We start from the raw sequence: 15,471 nt of genomic DNA, 5'->3' as shown, positions 1-15,471 counted from the left end.
GGACCATCTGTGCCAACCACCACCGCCATTCCTGCCACATCCCAGGAGACACCCAGGAGCCCTGCCCGCACTGAACAACTGAGCCAGTCTGACCTGGAGGGACCAGGTTCGCCGGGCACCCAGGAGGAGGCAGACAACACAGCAACTGCCATCCCTCAGGGGTCCCGGAGACCCGATGTGCCCACAACGGCAGGCCAGGCTCGTGTGGGCAGGGGTGGTGGGAGTGGAGGCAGGCGGAGGCGAGAACCTGACCAGCCAGCTAAAGGGACCGGTATGTCACACGTTTGCAACATAATCGACGCATACCGGCGTGACACCAGGGTCCTCAGCCAGGTAGTGGAGACCCTCACAGATATCAAAAACCAGCAGGCCGAGCAACACGCCAGTCAACAAGAACACCAAGGACGGATGGAGGCAAGACTGGCTGAGCTCCTGCCGGTGCATACCGACATGAGCCGTTCACTCCGTCGGATCGCCGACAACATGGGCAACCCTCCCTGTGCCACCAGGCGAAGAACAACACCAGCCACAGGGAGGGAGGAGGAGGACGATTCGTCCGACGGAGCGTCCCGAGCATCGCCAAGGCCTGCATCTGAGGGTCCCGCAAGGAAGGTGAGTCGTCCGCGGAAAAGACACTGAGAGGCAGCGGGCCATCCACATCTCCCAGGTCACCTGGCATGGCACCTGGCCTTCATGTGCAACAGCATCCCCTCATTCACTGACATTCTCTGCAGCATGGACTTGCTGGTCACAGTCTGACCAATGATGCCAAAGACTGTGGTCTGGACTATGATGACTTCAAATGGCAAGCATACCATCTCCCCCTGTGAACTTTGGATTCTATTATCCCTGTACAGCAGCTATTTCTTTCAACAAATCACACCCCAGACCTACAGTAAAACACATTAATTTGAATTTGATGTTGCTGTCATTTTGCATGAGTCCACAACATACGTGTGGGGAAATGTAAAACTATGCCTGAGTGTTGAACTAACGCCAGGTATACATACCCTTGGATCATAGGCTGGTACAGGACACACATGGGTCTCAATGTATCATCCAATACAGACATGGAGCTCAACACTCAAACGTGATGTCCTCAAGCTAATGAGGGTGGGGTTGCAATCCTGTGCAGATAGAACAATGTGGAAGAGTATCATGAAGGCGTAGAGGTCATGGGTTATGTGGAGGGGCCCGGAGAGGGAGTCCCTGGTCGGTTTGGCCAGGTGGGAGATCTATGGGCTGCATGCTGTAGTCCTGTGGATGTGAAGAATGGGGGATTGGGCAAGTTTGGATGCACGGAGTTGGACAATGGGGTTTTTGATTATAGACGTCAAAGGTTGGATTTGTGTCTTGGGTTGGGGCCTGCCTCCTGAGTGTGGGTGAGGATTCTGAAGGTCATCCTGCAGCAGACATTGAGCCATTGCAGCTATCTCAGGTGGACGGTGATGTGTTTGGGGCGTGTGATTTTGAAGATGAGCTGTGCAGATGCACCCGGGATGTGGACAAGTCAGCCAGGATTTTTGCTCTTCTTGCTCTGTAGAGGGTGGTGCTGTAGTTGAGTTGGCTGGTGTCGGGGACCTTGTGGACGGGAGCTCTTGCCTTGGAGTGGATCTATCTGTGGATCATGTGCATCATGCGGATCAAGTTGCAGCATGAGGTACAGATGCTGTTCAATTGCATGGCAATTGTGAGCAACCAGTCCATGGTGAACACAAACTTGTGTGGGTTGCCAATGGGTGCTGGTGCAGTGCCCCGGTCATTGGGACACAAGGAGTTGACACAGCTGTAAGTGGACAATCCGCAGATCAATACCCAAGTCATGGCCAAGTCCATCCTCAGTTGGCTGATGTTTAGCCATTTTGTAACACAACTCATGGCCCCTTTAAGTTAGGAACTGGAAATGGCATGGTCTTTTGTGAGTGTGATGAGCAGCTGGCTGTCAATGGCATACGAGATGATGATGAGGTTGTGTGCGTATGTGATGGAGGAGAGGGGGGTCATGGACACATTGAAGATTGACATGCTGAGAGATGACCCCTGGGGCATGGTCCAGATGACCACAGTGTACTACATGCATAAGGCTCCAGGCAGACTCCCCGGGACTTGCTGGTGAGCGGATACTTGATTTCATTATGGTCCAGACTCTGGATACCAGTGTTGGAGATGTGTGAGCTGACAGTGTGGTAGCACATTGTGTAGAATGCTGTTCAGAGTTCAAGGGGGGTGGCCTCACCATTGTAGAGTGGTGCAAACTTGGTGGTGATGGTGGCCATGCTGACGGTTGCAGTGGAGTGATCACTGTGGAAGATGTTCTTGTGCAGGTTGCCTGGAGATCTTAGCGTTTGACTCACTTTGTCAGTTGCTTGTTGACTGTCTTCATGACGACATTTCTGGGGTAGGCAAGCACGGTGATGTTCCTTGCGAGCCTGCAGGTCTGCCCTACGTTGTCTAAGAAGGGCCTCGGTCACTGCATGCCTCCATCTACCATGGAATGTGCCTAACTCAAAGGATACATACATGACGTGCTGGACGGGGGCACCAAGGATGGGGAATGATGTGTAACAGATGTTGTGTTGGAAGGGGCCTGATGGAGATCCCCAGTGGATGTTGCACATGATCCAGGTGTTGTATTTCCTGCAGATAGAAGTCCAGAACCTGAGGGGGTTTGTTCACGCGGATAATATTGCTGTCTGCCTCTGCGTGCCAAGCCTTGCGTGTATGTACATGAGCCTGCAGTGCTAGAAAGTTGCAAGGGATTGCCTCTGCCTTGCAAGGGGGGGGCAGTCTTGTGGATTGGGAGCTAATGGCAGTGCACTCACAATGCTGATGAGCTTCTTGATTTTTTGTGCCTCGGCCCTATCAGAAGGATCTCTCTTTGTCCTTGATTACTGATATGGTGGTGTCTGTGTGTGCCGTTTTACAGGCTTTGAATGCAAACGATGGTTCATTGTGTCACTAACTTGGCACAAGAGTCCGGCCACACCTGTATGAGTCCAGTAGGTCGGCCTTGTCACAGTTGGATTAACTGTTGTTGTGCTTCACAGGAAAGTCCGTCAATGTGGCAACTTTGGTGGATCATTTGCTGATCCAGTGTGTGAGGTTGCAGGGTGTGGCAGTGGTGTTGGTTCCACTGTCCCACACAGCTTGTCTGGGGTGACTTCCATCAAGCATCTTTGGGGGATTGGTAGTGGGTTGTGTGTTAGTGTGTTGGCTGTCCGAGAGTACTCCTTTGATCCCCTTAAGTCTGGATTTGGGATTGCTCCCTATCCAGGAGACTATTTTACATCGACCTTTGTTTTACTGGAGAAGACTTTGGTCTACTCCATAGTTGTTAAGTTATAAGGAGGAGTTAGTCGATTTACTGTCTATTAGGGGATCGGGTAACATCTTGTGGCTTAAACATGTTAAACAACTTTGCTACGATATACATAGGGAAGATTGGTGGACCTCGCCTGAAACATCTTGTCCTCTGATTAGCAAGAGGGCTCTGGGGGTTATTCTTAAACAGCACCATCTGAATCTCCGTGATCTGGACTCCAGCTTGGGCAGGTTGTCTCTCAAATTCCTGGAGGTGAAGGATTATTATGTTTTTGAAAAATTCTTGGATGACATCCAGCCCTCGCTAGCAAAAAAACTTTATCTTCAATTCAGACACGGATCCTCACCACTGCGGGCTTTGTCAAATAAATGGATGCCCTCCTCTTCTAGGTGGTGCCCCTGCCCTGGTTGCGATCATGTAGAGGAGACCGACTTGCACGTTTTGCTTTTTTGTCCCTCTTATATCAGGCCACGAATTAAATGGATCATTTCCCTTTGTAAATTAAGAGGTTTTAGGGATTACAGGGAAGTTTTTAGATTACTAAAATATGATACAACCCCTGTGTTTGTCTTTGCCACCTCGAGATTCCTCCTCTCTATGTGGTATGCAAGAAATGTAATAATTAAGGCAAATCATGTGTAGTATTATGATGTTTTACTTAGAGATGTATTGTCTCTTTTTTTGGTCATTGATTGTTTCATTGCTTGATTTTTTTTCCGCATATTTTAACTATTTTATCCAATGTATTATGGTTTAGTATGATCTATGAATTTTTATTAATATGTTTTTGTATTATATTTGTGCTTTTATGTTTTTTAACCGAAATAAAGCTCTATGAAATGAAATGAAGTTATGTGCATGTTACTAAATAGCAGCAATCAGCTTTCAGAATGTTCTAAAGAGGTATTTAGCCTTTAGTAAATTTTGACTTAAAAATGAAATTTTTCTTGTGAAATTAACTTCATGTATGGATTTGAAGGAATAGGCTGGCTATTCACTATCTCCTCTAGTCTTATTGCTTATGGAATGAATACATTACTGATGTGTATGCACTGTAATAGTTTCCACATGTAATCAAAAATGTTAATATTGAACCTTGTCCTGGAATTATCCATACACCTGCATACACCTGCAACATACAACATCAATCTGTGTCACTTTCTAACAGTCTGCGTCGCAGGCCTGCACTCTTTTTTTGTGGAGCCAGTGCTCACTAATGTAGCAGTCTAGTCCCAAAGGCTCTAATGCATCCCTGAAGCTAAAAGAGCTTGGCACTGATGCAAAGGAAGGAGAGGGGCTCAGCATAAAAACATTGGGTGCATTTCCTTTGTGTTATTAGAAGGTGGCACTCTACTCTTGTAAATTTAAAAAAACATGAATGTGGTTCCTGTTTCTAATCTCTCTTCCACTTTGCTTCTTCCCACAGGACATGTGCGGTTTATCGACTATGAATACGCTGGATACAATTATCAGGCATTTGACATCTCCAACCATTTCAATGAATTTGCAGGTGAATTTACATTGGCCATGTTCTTCCACCTGCTCTGCTTTACTCACAGATAAACTACAGCTTGAAAAGAACCAGTCTGATTACTTAGGACTGATTTCCCAAATGCAAACTGCAGATCCCCCTCTTCCTTCGCCAGGCAGCTAGATACGAACTTAGATTGACATTCTGTGCATGGTTGTGCATCTTCATCCATTTTGGCTTTGCCTTGTGACTTTCATAACTTACTCTATTCCTAGGCGTGAATGAAATGGATTATAGGCTGTTGCCCAGCAGAGAGACCCAGCTCCAGTGGCTCAAACACTACCTGAAGGCCTACAAGAAACTCCGAAAGGACACCAGTGGGGTGACTGAAAAAGAAGTGGAAGATCTCTACATGCAAGTCAATAACTTTACTTTGGTAAGTTCTAGCACGGTTCATTTGGTATGTAGGCCTTGAATGTGGCCATGAGGAGAACTCAGGGTTCTCCATATGGGGTGCGCTAGAAGTCATTATTGCACCATCTGGTCTGTAAGTAATATGATTTTCTATTTCTGTGCGGCTATTGGTCTGATGCTGGTGTTGGCAGGAGTTGCCATGAGGCATTTGGGGCCCAACTGGCAAAGGTGTAGTGAAGTTACGACGGCGTAGTCTTCGTATTCGTGGTGGAATCTCTCCCCTTGTGGTGAAATCTCTGCGCTCGGGGCAATTCTCAGCACAGCACGCACTCTGCAGTGCGCCATGCAGAGATTCCGCCCAGAGTGCAGAGATTCTGCCACAGATGTGGAGGCCCTTGTTATTATTTGGGGGTATTTAGCTGGACGCACTGCTATTTGAAAGTTTAAATGTTTGTATGGTTATCGGGTCCTCGGGGAATCGCTCTCTGACTACAGAGCGTAATGTGATACAATAAGTCGGTTGCGCCACTCAACTGAGTGGGGTCCCCTGGGCTCCAATGCCCCTCAATTGGGTTTCAATAAAGTAATCAAAAGTTCTACATAGGTTGATGTTTCATGGTGTTTTATTCACACACAAGTTTTCTTTTAGCATTATTACAATGCGGCGTCCCAATGCATTTCGGCATTAACATAACATGCCTTCATCAGGGGAAACGTTTCTATAATGTAAACAAAAAGCGTAGCACTCAATAAATGATTCTGGACAGGTACGTGGTTATATGCAATAACTGTGATGTTACGAAATACAAAATGTTTAAAAACGATCGGTATTTGTGAGCATTGTCATAAAGTACTATGCGTGGTGACAGCATAAATCCGACGTGTTACGTAGTGAGCCGACTTTCTATTATGCAGTTGTCCATAATATCAGAAAGGTCCGTGAAGGTTAGCTAAGTGCATTGTTGAGTGAATACAGAACGGGAATCAATGAAGCTGGCTCGGGGTGTATTATAATAAAACGTGCTAGTAAACGCGTGTGTTTTCGATATTAGTTAGAGTAAGACAAATGAATTTTAGATGTGTGCTATAGTGCTCCATGCAATCCAATATGCGTCGCGGTTAAAAAACATGCTTTTAGAATCGAACAGTGATGTTCTTACCAAGTTAAGCGTAATGATTCTTGCGTAGTGTGCTCCGGAAGTAAAACTCGAGCATGTAACCCGGAAGTGTATTAAATGAACTAGGGTTGCTAAGCAACCGGGGCAACGTTGTGATAAAAGAGTCGGTTGTTAGTGCTAATAAAGTTCGCTATTCCATGAACGGTGAGGAAGGTGATGGAAGGTGATAATGAAAATGAAGAGTTAAATTAACTGTAATGGTGTAGACAGAACATGTGTAGTGGGTGACATCTGTTCCAGCAAGGAGATGGTAACAGTAAATAATAACAGGGAAAGTATCTGATTGAAGGAAAGATAAATGACACATAATACGATGAATGAAACATTAAATATCATGGTGGAAAATTACATTAAACCACATGGTAAAGGCTATAGGCAGGACCAAGGAAGCTAATGATCAAATATTAGCGCTGTTGTAACTTTAAAGGTAACAATTAAATTCCATACGGTCGTTGAGACCATTCGGCTTCATGCTACACAAAAGGGATATCCAGTAATTCTCTATTTTGAGAAGTTCATTATGATTATCTCGACCCTCTAGTCTGGGAACTGTCTCTAATACGCAATAGCGTAATTGACTGATGCTGTGGCCTGCTTCCAGGAAATGCTGTGCCACTGTCGATTTCAACTGTTTGGTGCGAATGTTGGACTTGTGTTCGTTAAGTCGTATCTTAATCTTGCGTTCAGTTTGTCCAATGTAAATCTTCCCGCACGGGCATTTGATCATATAAATAAGGTTTGCACTGTCGCATGTTGCTGTAGCTCTGACCTTGATATTGTTTCCTTTCATAGGGTGACTGATGGTTGTCCCCTTGATTACATTATTACACTGGCTACAATTCCAACAGGGTACTGTCCCTTTGTGAACAGTGATTGTAGTTTCTTTGTACTTGATGAGTTCTCCAAGATTTTTGCTCCTGGTGTAAGCGAATATGGGGTCGGAATTGAAAATGTTATTGAAATCCTGTTCAATTCGTAATATTTCCCAATGTCTTTTTATGATCTGCCTGAATTTGAAGCTAGAGGTCGAATATTTGGATACCACTGTTATGGAATCTTTGTTGGTAGGTGGATTCTTGTGAAGTAGTTGTTGTCTGTTGACATTGTTACAGCGTTGTTTGACCTGCTCAAGTATTTGGGGAGGGTACCTTCGTGCAGTGAATCTAGATGTCATCTCTTTCAAATGGTCATCAAGCTTTGTGGGGTTGGATACTATACGTTTCACTCTTATGAACTGGCTATATGGTAAATGGTCCTTAAGAGGCTGAGGATGGAAACTAGAGTAGTACAAAGTATTGTTCCTATCTGTTGTCTTTCTGAAGAGTTCAGTCTCAAATCCTGTAGCTGTTTTGATTACTCTCACATCCAGAAAGGATATGGATGAGTCTTGTATGTCATGAGTGAATTGTATCCGTGTGTCGATGATGTTGAGTTTTTGAAGCTCATCTTGGAGTATTCTTTTTGGTCCTTGCCAGATCAAGAAAATATCGTTGATAAATCTGACGAACATTTTTCTGTGGAATTTCCAAACTTCTTTCGACAAAATCCATTCTTCTTCAAACCTACTCAAACATATTAGCATACGCTGGTGCTGCTGAATGGCCCATTGATGTACCATTAAGAGAGAATTACTGGATATCCCTTTTGTGTAGCATAAAGCCAAATGGTCTCAACGACCGTATGGAATTTAATTGTTACCTTTAAAGTTACAACAGCGCTAATATTTGATCATTAGCTTCCTTGGTCCTGCCTATAGCCTTTACCATGTGGTTTAATGTAATTTTTCACCATGATATTTAATGTTTCATTCATCGTATTATGTGTCATTTATCTTTCCTTCAATCAGATTCTTTCCCTGTTATTATTTACTGTTACCATCTCCTTGCTGGAACAGATGTCACCCACTACACATGTTCTGTCTACACCATTACAGTTAATTTAACTCTTCGTTTTCATTATCACCTTCCATCACCTTCCTCACCGTTCATGGAATAGCTAACTTTATTAGCACTAACAACCAACTCTTTTATCACAACGTTGCCCCGGTTGCTTAGCAACCCTAGTTCATTTAATACACTTCCAGGTTACATGCTCGAGTTTTACTTCTGGAGCACACTACGCGATAATCATTACGCTTAACTTGGTAAGAACATCACTGTTCGATTCTAAAAGCATGTTTTTTAACCGCGACGCATATTGGATTGCAAGGAGCACTATAGCACACATTTAAAATTCATTTGTCTTACTCTAACTAATATCGAAAACACACGTGTTTCCTAGCACGTTTTATTATAATACACCCCGAGCCAGCTTCATTGATTCTCGTTCTGTATTCACTCAACAATGCACTTAGCTAACCTTCACGGACCTTTCTGATATTATGGACAACTGCATAATAGAAAGTCGGCTCACTACGTAACACGTCAGATTTATGCTGTCACCACGCATAGTACTTACTGACAATGCTCACAAATACCGATTGTTTTTAAACATTTTGTATTTCGTAACATCACAGTTATTGCATATAACCACGTACCTGTCCAGAATCATTTATTGAGTGCTACGCTTTTTTTTTACATTATAGAAACGGTTCCCCGGATGAAGGCATGTCATGTTAATGCCGAAATGCATTGGGACTCCGCATTGGAATAATGCTAAAAGAAAAACTTTAAAGAAACTTGTGTGTGAATAAAACACCATGAAACATCAACCTATGTAGAACTTTTGATTACTTTATTGAAACCCAATTGAGGGGCATTGGAGCCCGGGGGACCCCACTCAGTTGAGTGGCACAACCGACTTATTGAGGCCCTTGTTATGTCATGTTATGTTACGGAGATTTTTATAGCTCAACTAATCACTTGAGGGGTATTCAGGCGCTGGAGCAGGTGTGAAGGTAGTCTGCAGGGTATTAGTTAAAGAGCAAGGTCTTCAGCTTCTTATGCAATTCTGGAAGCGTGGAGGAGGCCCATACTGCGAAGTATGAGAAGGCTAGCCCTCCTGTTCTGCCTCTGCAGATGCGGGGTGTGTGTGTGAGAGAGAGAGACAGAGTGAAGGTGTCTGGTGAAAGTGAAGGGAGAAGTTGAGATGTGCTAGTCCAATGTTATGCAGTGCCATGTATGCATGTATGAAGAGTTTGAATTCGCAGCGTTTGTGTATCAGCAGCCAGTGACGATCTCTGTAATGAGGCATGATGTGGGTGTGGCCAGGGAAGCTCCAGGACGAGTCTTGCAGAGGCATTCAGGATAGTCTGAAGACGGTGGAGAAGGTGGTTGGGGGTTCTGGCATAGAGTGCATTAGCGTAGTCAAGTCTGTTGATGATTAGGGCTTGAGTGACGGTACATCTGGTGTTCTTGGGAATTCATCTGAAGATTTCTTGAGAATACGTAGCATGTGGAGAGGAGTTGGCCTAACGGCTAGGGCGCTTTACCTCGAATCTGGGAAACTGGGTTCGAGTCTTGGCAATAACGCTGAACATCCTGTGATTCTGGGCAAATCACTTAATCTCCCCCTGCCTAACAAAAATGAATGTGTCCTAATGTAACGCAACTGGTGCTATGTAAAACACCTATGTAAAGCGTTCTGATACCCGATTCGGGTCAAGTTCGCGCTATATTAAAAAAAAAAAGTGGTATCAGGAGAAGCTAAAAGTGTTCACCTGAGAGGCTATGTTGAGTTTATCATCTAATATAGTCCCCAGTTTGCATGTATGGTTGGTGGGTGATGGAGTGGGGCCGAGCTCAGATGGTCACCAGTTGGAGTCTCAGGGAGAGATTTTGTTCCCGAAGATCAGCACTTCTATCTGATCCTTGTTGAGTTTCAAGCAGTTGGTCCTCATCCATTCTGCTACGTGGATCATGCGTTCGGTGAAGTTGGATCTGGTCGTGGGGAATTTGTCTGACAGAGAGACTAAGGGTTGTGTGCCATCGGCATAGGAGATGTTGGAGAAGCCGTGCGATCTGATGATGTCTGCGAGTGGTGTCATGTAAATGTTCATTAGGGTGTGGCTGAAGGATGATCCTTGCGGGACTCTGCAGATCAGGTCCTTGGGCTCCAATGTATAGGTGGGGAGTCTGACTCACTGATTTCTCTTTGTGGAGAAGGGGCATATCCATTCAAGGTCTGGGCCTTGGATGCCTGTGTCATGTAATCTTTTGAAGAGTTTGGAGTGTGACACAGTGTTGAATGCTGCCAAGAGGTACAACTGTCCAATATAACATGAAAGGTAGTGATGGTTTTATAGTATTGTACTACCACAGATCTGGCCTCAATCTTATCCATGAGGGTGTTTCTTTTGGTAGCTCTCAGGAGGTTGTGGTAGTACCTGACAGCAGCCTTGTAGGTTGATCTAGCACTGGTGTAATGGTTGGTTCTTCGCTTCTAGCTGTTTGCAGAATCTTTTGGAGTCCTGTGTTCTTCCATCTATCAAGAGACCCGGTTGTTGGTGCTGCGACGTTTGGGAGTTTTGATGGGTGCAGGAGCTTTGGGGCAGTTGTAGATCCATTGTTTGAAGTTGGAGATGTCCTTGTGTTGAACTTGGCCCTTTTTTCAGGTTTTTCCCCCCTTTTTTTTCCTGACCTGTGTTTGTTGGTTTTAGGACTCTGGGCACTTTACCACTGATAATCAGTGCTAAAGTGGATATGCTCGCTGTGTAAATTGTGAACATGATTGGTTATCCGGGATTGGCATATTTTGATTTACTGGTCAGTCCCTAGTAAAGTGCACTGGGTGTGCCGGGGCTGGTAAATCGAATACTACTAGTGGGCCTGTAGCACTGATTGTGCCACCCACTTGAGTAGCCCTGAAAAGATGTCTCAGGCCTGCCACTGCAATATCTGTGTGCAGTTTGCTAACTGCCATGTCGACTTGACAAGTGCACCCTCTTGCCAGGCCCTAACCTTCCCTTTTCTTACATATAGGACACCCCTATGGTAGGCCCAAGGTACCCCCCCTGGGCAGGGTACACTGTATGTGAAAGGTAGGACATGTACTGATGTGTGTATCATGTCCTGATAGTGAAATACTGGCAATTTCGTTTTTCACTATTGAAAGGCTATCTTGCCCCATAGGACAGAATGGAGAATGCTTTGTAACATTTTACAAGCATATCTTCCCATAGGGATAAGATCGGTGAAGTTGGATCTTGTCGTGGGGAATTTGTCTGACAGAGAGACTAAGGGTTGTGTGCCATCGGCATAGGAGATGTTGGAGAAGCCGTGCGATCTGATGATGTCTGCGAGTGGTGTCAGGTAAATGTTCATTAGGGTGTGGCTGAAGGATGATCCTTGCGGGACTCTGCAGATCAGGTCCTTGGGCTCCAATGTATAGGTGGGGAGTCTGACTCACTGATTTCTCTTTGTGGAGAAGGGGCATATCCATTCAAGGTCTGGGCCTTGGATGCCTGTGTCATGTAATCTTTTGAAGAGTTTGGAGTGTGACACAGTGTTGAATGCTGCCAAGAGGTACAACTGTCCAATATAACATGAAAGGTAGTGATGGTTTTATAGTATTGCACATCAGTCATAAACAGTAGATTGGTCCAATTTGTCAGTACAATCCCATAGTATTGGTGCCACTCAAGGTAACTGAATAGAGACACCCCACTACCACAGATGTCACAACACAAGAGTTCCTAATAGCTCCCGTGTGACGCCTAAAAAAAACACTGTACCTCGGCACTCTCCAAATAACTTATAGTTGTCATATAGTGTTACACAATTACAATGAAATATCTGCGATGACTGCTCACAGGAAACCAATCCATACAATTAGATTGCTGTACAATGTCATTTAATGTCAAGTTTGACGTTTCATACAAGAATGTGTAACAAATAGCCAGGGTGTAGTCCAAAACACAAGCAAATATTTCTTGACATGAGTTCTGTTGTCATTAGTAAGTACACGGAGGTCAAGATCATGCGGCCTCACTGTTGGCAATGATGGAAAAACAGCCGACATGTGTTTCGTTACAAGGTAACTTCTTCAAGGCTTTGCGTATGGAAGATGAAACATTCAAGGAGAATTGGAAGCTAGTGTCCGATTTTTATGGAAACGGAAGATAAAGACGACCCTTTAAAAGGTCAATTTGAATCTCAGGCCATTCATCTAGAGTGACTCCCAAAGCAGAGTAATAGTCTGGAGGGAATCGTTTAGTAATGTGTATCTCCATTAGTAACGTGAAGCACCTGTAGAAAGTCCCCACGATTACGAGAATTCCCCAAGGGCAAAAATCGTTAGTGGCCAGTATGTCTCCTAGCGTAGATGCGTACTCTATCTTATTAATATATAAATCTCCCGCTTCGATTATACTGAGAAAAAGGTTGCAGTAGTATACATCTAGTGAACTTGCGTGTGAAGAAATCAAAGGCTATAGAAGGCCTCCCTGGAAACAGCATAAGCGCTGTATTTCGGCGTTGTGTCCTCAGTGATGTAGAAAGAGGTACAACTGTATGAGGGTGGCAGTTTCTCCAAGGTTTAGGAGGGTGCGAATCTTATACCTGTGATGACAATAAGTGCTGTCTCGTGCTTTTCTTGCTGCGGAATCCAGATTGGGAGTGGTTGAGAAGATTGAGGACTGCCAGGTGGTTGGTGAGTTGCTGGTTCATTGCTTTCTCTGTCACCTTTGCTGGATACAATATTAGGGAGATAGGTCTGATGTTTGGTTCGTTGGGGTCAGATGATGGATTTTTTTTTACGAGGGCTGTGACTGCAGCATGCTTCCACTCCTCTGGGAAAGTTGCAGACGCAATGGAGGAGTTGATGATGTAGGTGATCATGGGTGCTCCTAGATGATAGTTATGGTATGGATATGGGTCTGTGAGAGTCCCAGAGTGGACAGGCTTCATGATCGAGGTGGTGTCTCCCTCAGAGAGTGTTCTCCAGTTGGTTAGGTCGGTGTGCAGTATTCTGATGATGTCCTCTGGGTTTGGCTGCTTTTCAAAGTTATTGTAAATCGTCTCAATTTTGTTGTTGAGGTCATTTGAAAGGTCGTCACAGCGTTCCTGTGAGTGGGTGAGGAATTCCTTGATAATGGCAAATATCTCTTTGCGCTGTTGGATCTGGCCTCAATCTTATCCATGAGGGTGTTTCTTTTGGTAGCTCTCAGGAGGTTGTGGTAGTACCTGACAGCAGCCTTGTAGGTTGATCTAGCACTGGTGTAATGGTTGGTTCTTCGCTTCTAGCTGTTTGCAGAATCTTTTGGAGTCCGGTGTTCTTCCATCTATCAAGAGACCCAGTTGTTGGTGCTGCGACGTTTGGGAGTTTTGATGGGTGCAGGAGCTTTGGGGCAGTTGTAGATCCATTGTTTGAAGTTGGAGATGTCCTTGTGTTGAACTTGGCCCTTTTTTCAGGTTTTTCCCTCCTATTTTTTCCTGACCTGTGTTTGTTGGTTTTAGGACTCTGGGCACTTTACCACTGATAATCAGTGCTAAAGTGGATATGCTCGCTGTGTAAATTGTGAACATGATTGGTTATCCGGGATTGGCATATTTTGATTTACTGGTCAGTCCCTAGTAAAGTGCACTGGGTGTGCCGGGGCTGGTAAATCGAATACTACTAGTGGGCCTGCAGCACTGATTGTGCCACCCACTTGAGTAGCCCTGAAAAGATGTCTCAGGCCTGCCACTGCAATATCTGTGTGCAGTTTGCTAACTGCCATGTCGACTTGACAAGTGCACCCTCTTGCCAGGCCCTAACCTTCCCTTTTCTTACATATAGGACACCCCTATGGTAGGCCCAAGGTACCCCCCCTGGGCAGGGTACACTGTACGTGAAAGGTAGGACATGTACTGATGTGTGTATCATGTCCTGATAGTGAAATACTGGCAATTTAGTTTTTCACTATTGAAAGGCTATCTTGCCCCATAGGACAGAATGGAGAATGCTTTGTAACATTTTACAAGCATATCTTCCCATAGGGATAAGATCGAAAAATAAAGTTTAAGCTTACTGAACTCAGAATTTAATAACACATCTTTTACTAAAGATTGTTTTTTAGAACGTAGGCATTTTCTTGTTTAACCATTCTGTGTGCCTCTGATTATTTGTGTATTGACTGTCTGTTTTTTTAGTGACAGGGGCTGGGGAGGTGCATTCGATCAGACAGCCACTGGGGGTGGGGGGGTTGATGTGTGTTCTGCCTTTCCTGAATGAGTCAGGGCTGGGAAGAATAGACCTGGGCTGCATTCAGAGTAGAGGGAGGAGTTCTCACTAGCACCTGAATAGGCCCGGTCAGCATGTAAAGTGGTGGGAGTAGATTTCCGTTGTACCTGAATAGGGCCTGTCCTATTTTGACAAAGGTACCTACCTCTGACAAAGGTACCTACCTCTGCCAACTAGAGACCCCAATTTCTAACACCTTGGCTAGGTTGGGTTGTTGGCGGTGTTGGATTGACTACCTTCGAGAGTGTACAGCAAGTCTAATTCCATTTTTCTGCCCCAGTTCTGGCTGGGTCGGCTGGTGTTGATGAGAGCTTTGGCTTGAGTTGTGAAAATATTGGAAAGGATAATGTTGTAGTCGGTCCATGTGATGGGCGAGACAGAGAGGTAGCTAATGTAGTTGCCAGAGCCGAAGATCATCTCTAAAGTGTGTCCTGCATTGTAGGATGGGTCTGTGTCGAGCTGGGAAAGTCCTATCTTGTGTACACTCTCAAGGAGATTAGTGGAGCTGTGGTCAGAGGGGACTTCCAGGTGGAAGATGAAGTCATAGAGAAGAAGGAAATCCTTGAAATTGAAGGCAAGGTGGGCGCGATGAAGTCTTAGGTGAGGTTGTTGAAGTTGCCTCGTGGACCAGGTGATCCGTAGGTTACGGTGCCCTTTACGGTGGTGTTGTTGATTGCTTGCAGGTTGAAGTGCAGGTGTTCCATGAAAGGGGTGTCGGGTCAGTGGTGGTTGTGCATGTATGGGTGTCTTTGTAGATAATGGCGAGACCTCCGCCAGGTTTATGATGACAATCCTAACGTGCAGTTTTGTTATCATGCTGGAATGGCCACAGCAATGTCGGGAGCTCAGGTGGGGCTCATCCAGGCCTCTGTTAGGAACAGGAGGTCTGGTGTGCACTTGGTGAGGAGGTGCCAAATTTCAATGCC

General features: G+C 45.0%; 1 protein-coding gene across 2 annotated transcripts in view; it reads left to right on the top strand.

Moving 5' to 3' along the window:
- The window catches only part of LOC146869597 (ethanolamine kinase 2-like), a 166,308-nt gene that overhangs the window by 80,791 nt on the left and 70,046 nt on the right, over positions 1-15,471 (top strand). For both annotated transcript variants that reach the window (XM_085607999.1, XM_085608080.1), the window contains 2 exons: positions 4,749-4,832; positions 5,069-5,229. In XM_085607999.1, coding sequence (XP_085464125.1) covers positions 4,749-4,832; positions 5,069-5,229 — 245 coding nt within the window. The remainder of the gene's footprint in view (positions 1-4,748; positions 4,833-5,068; positions 5,230-15,471) is intronic.

The sequence above is a fragment of the Triturus cristatus genome, chromosome 1_1, assembly GCF_964204655.1.
Source record: "Triturus cristatus chromosome 1_1, aTriCri1.1, whole genome shotgun sequence".
NCBI classification, from domain to species: domain Eukaryota; kingdom Metazoa; phylum Chordata; class Amphibia; order Caudata; family Salamandridae; genus Triturus; species Triturus cristatus.
Note: the sequence above shows the minus strand (reverse complement) of the source record. Positions and strands in the feature narration are given on the sequence as shown.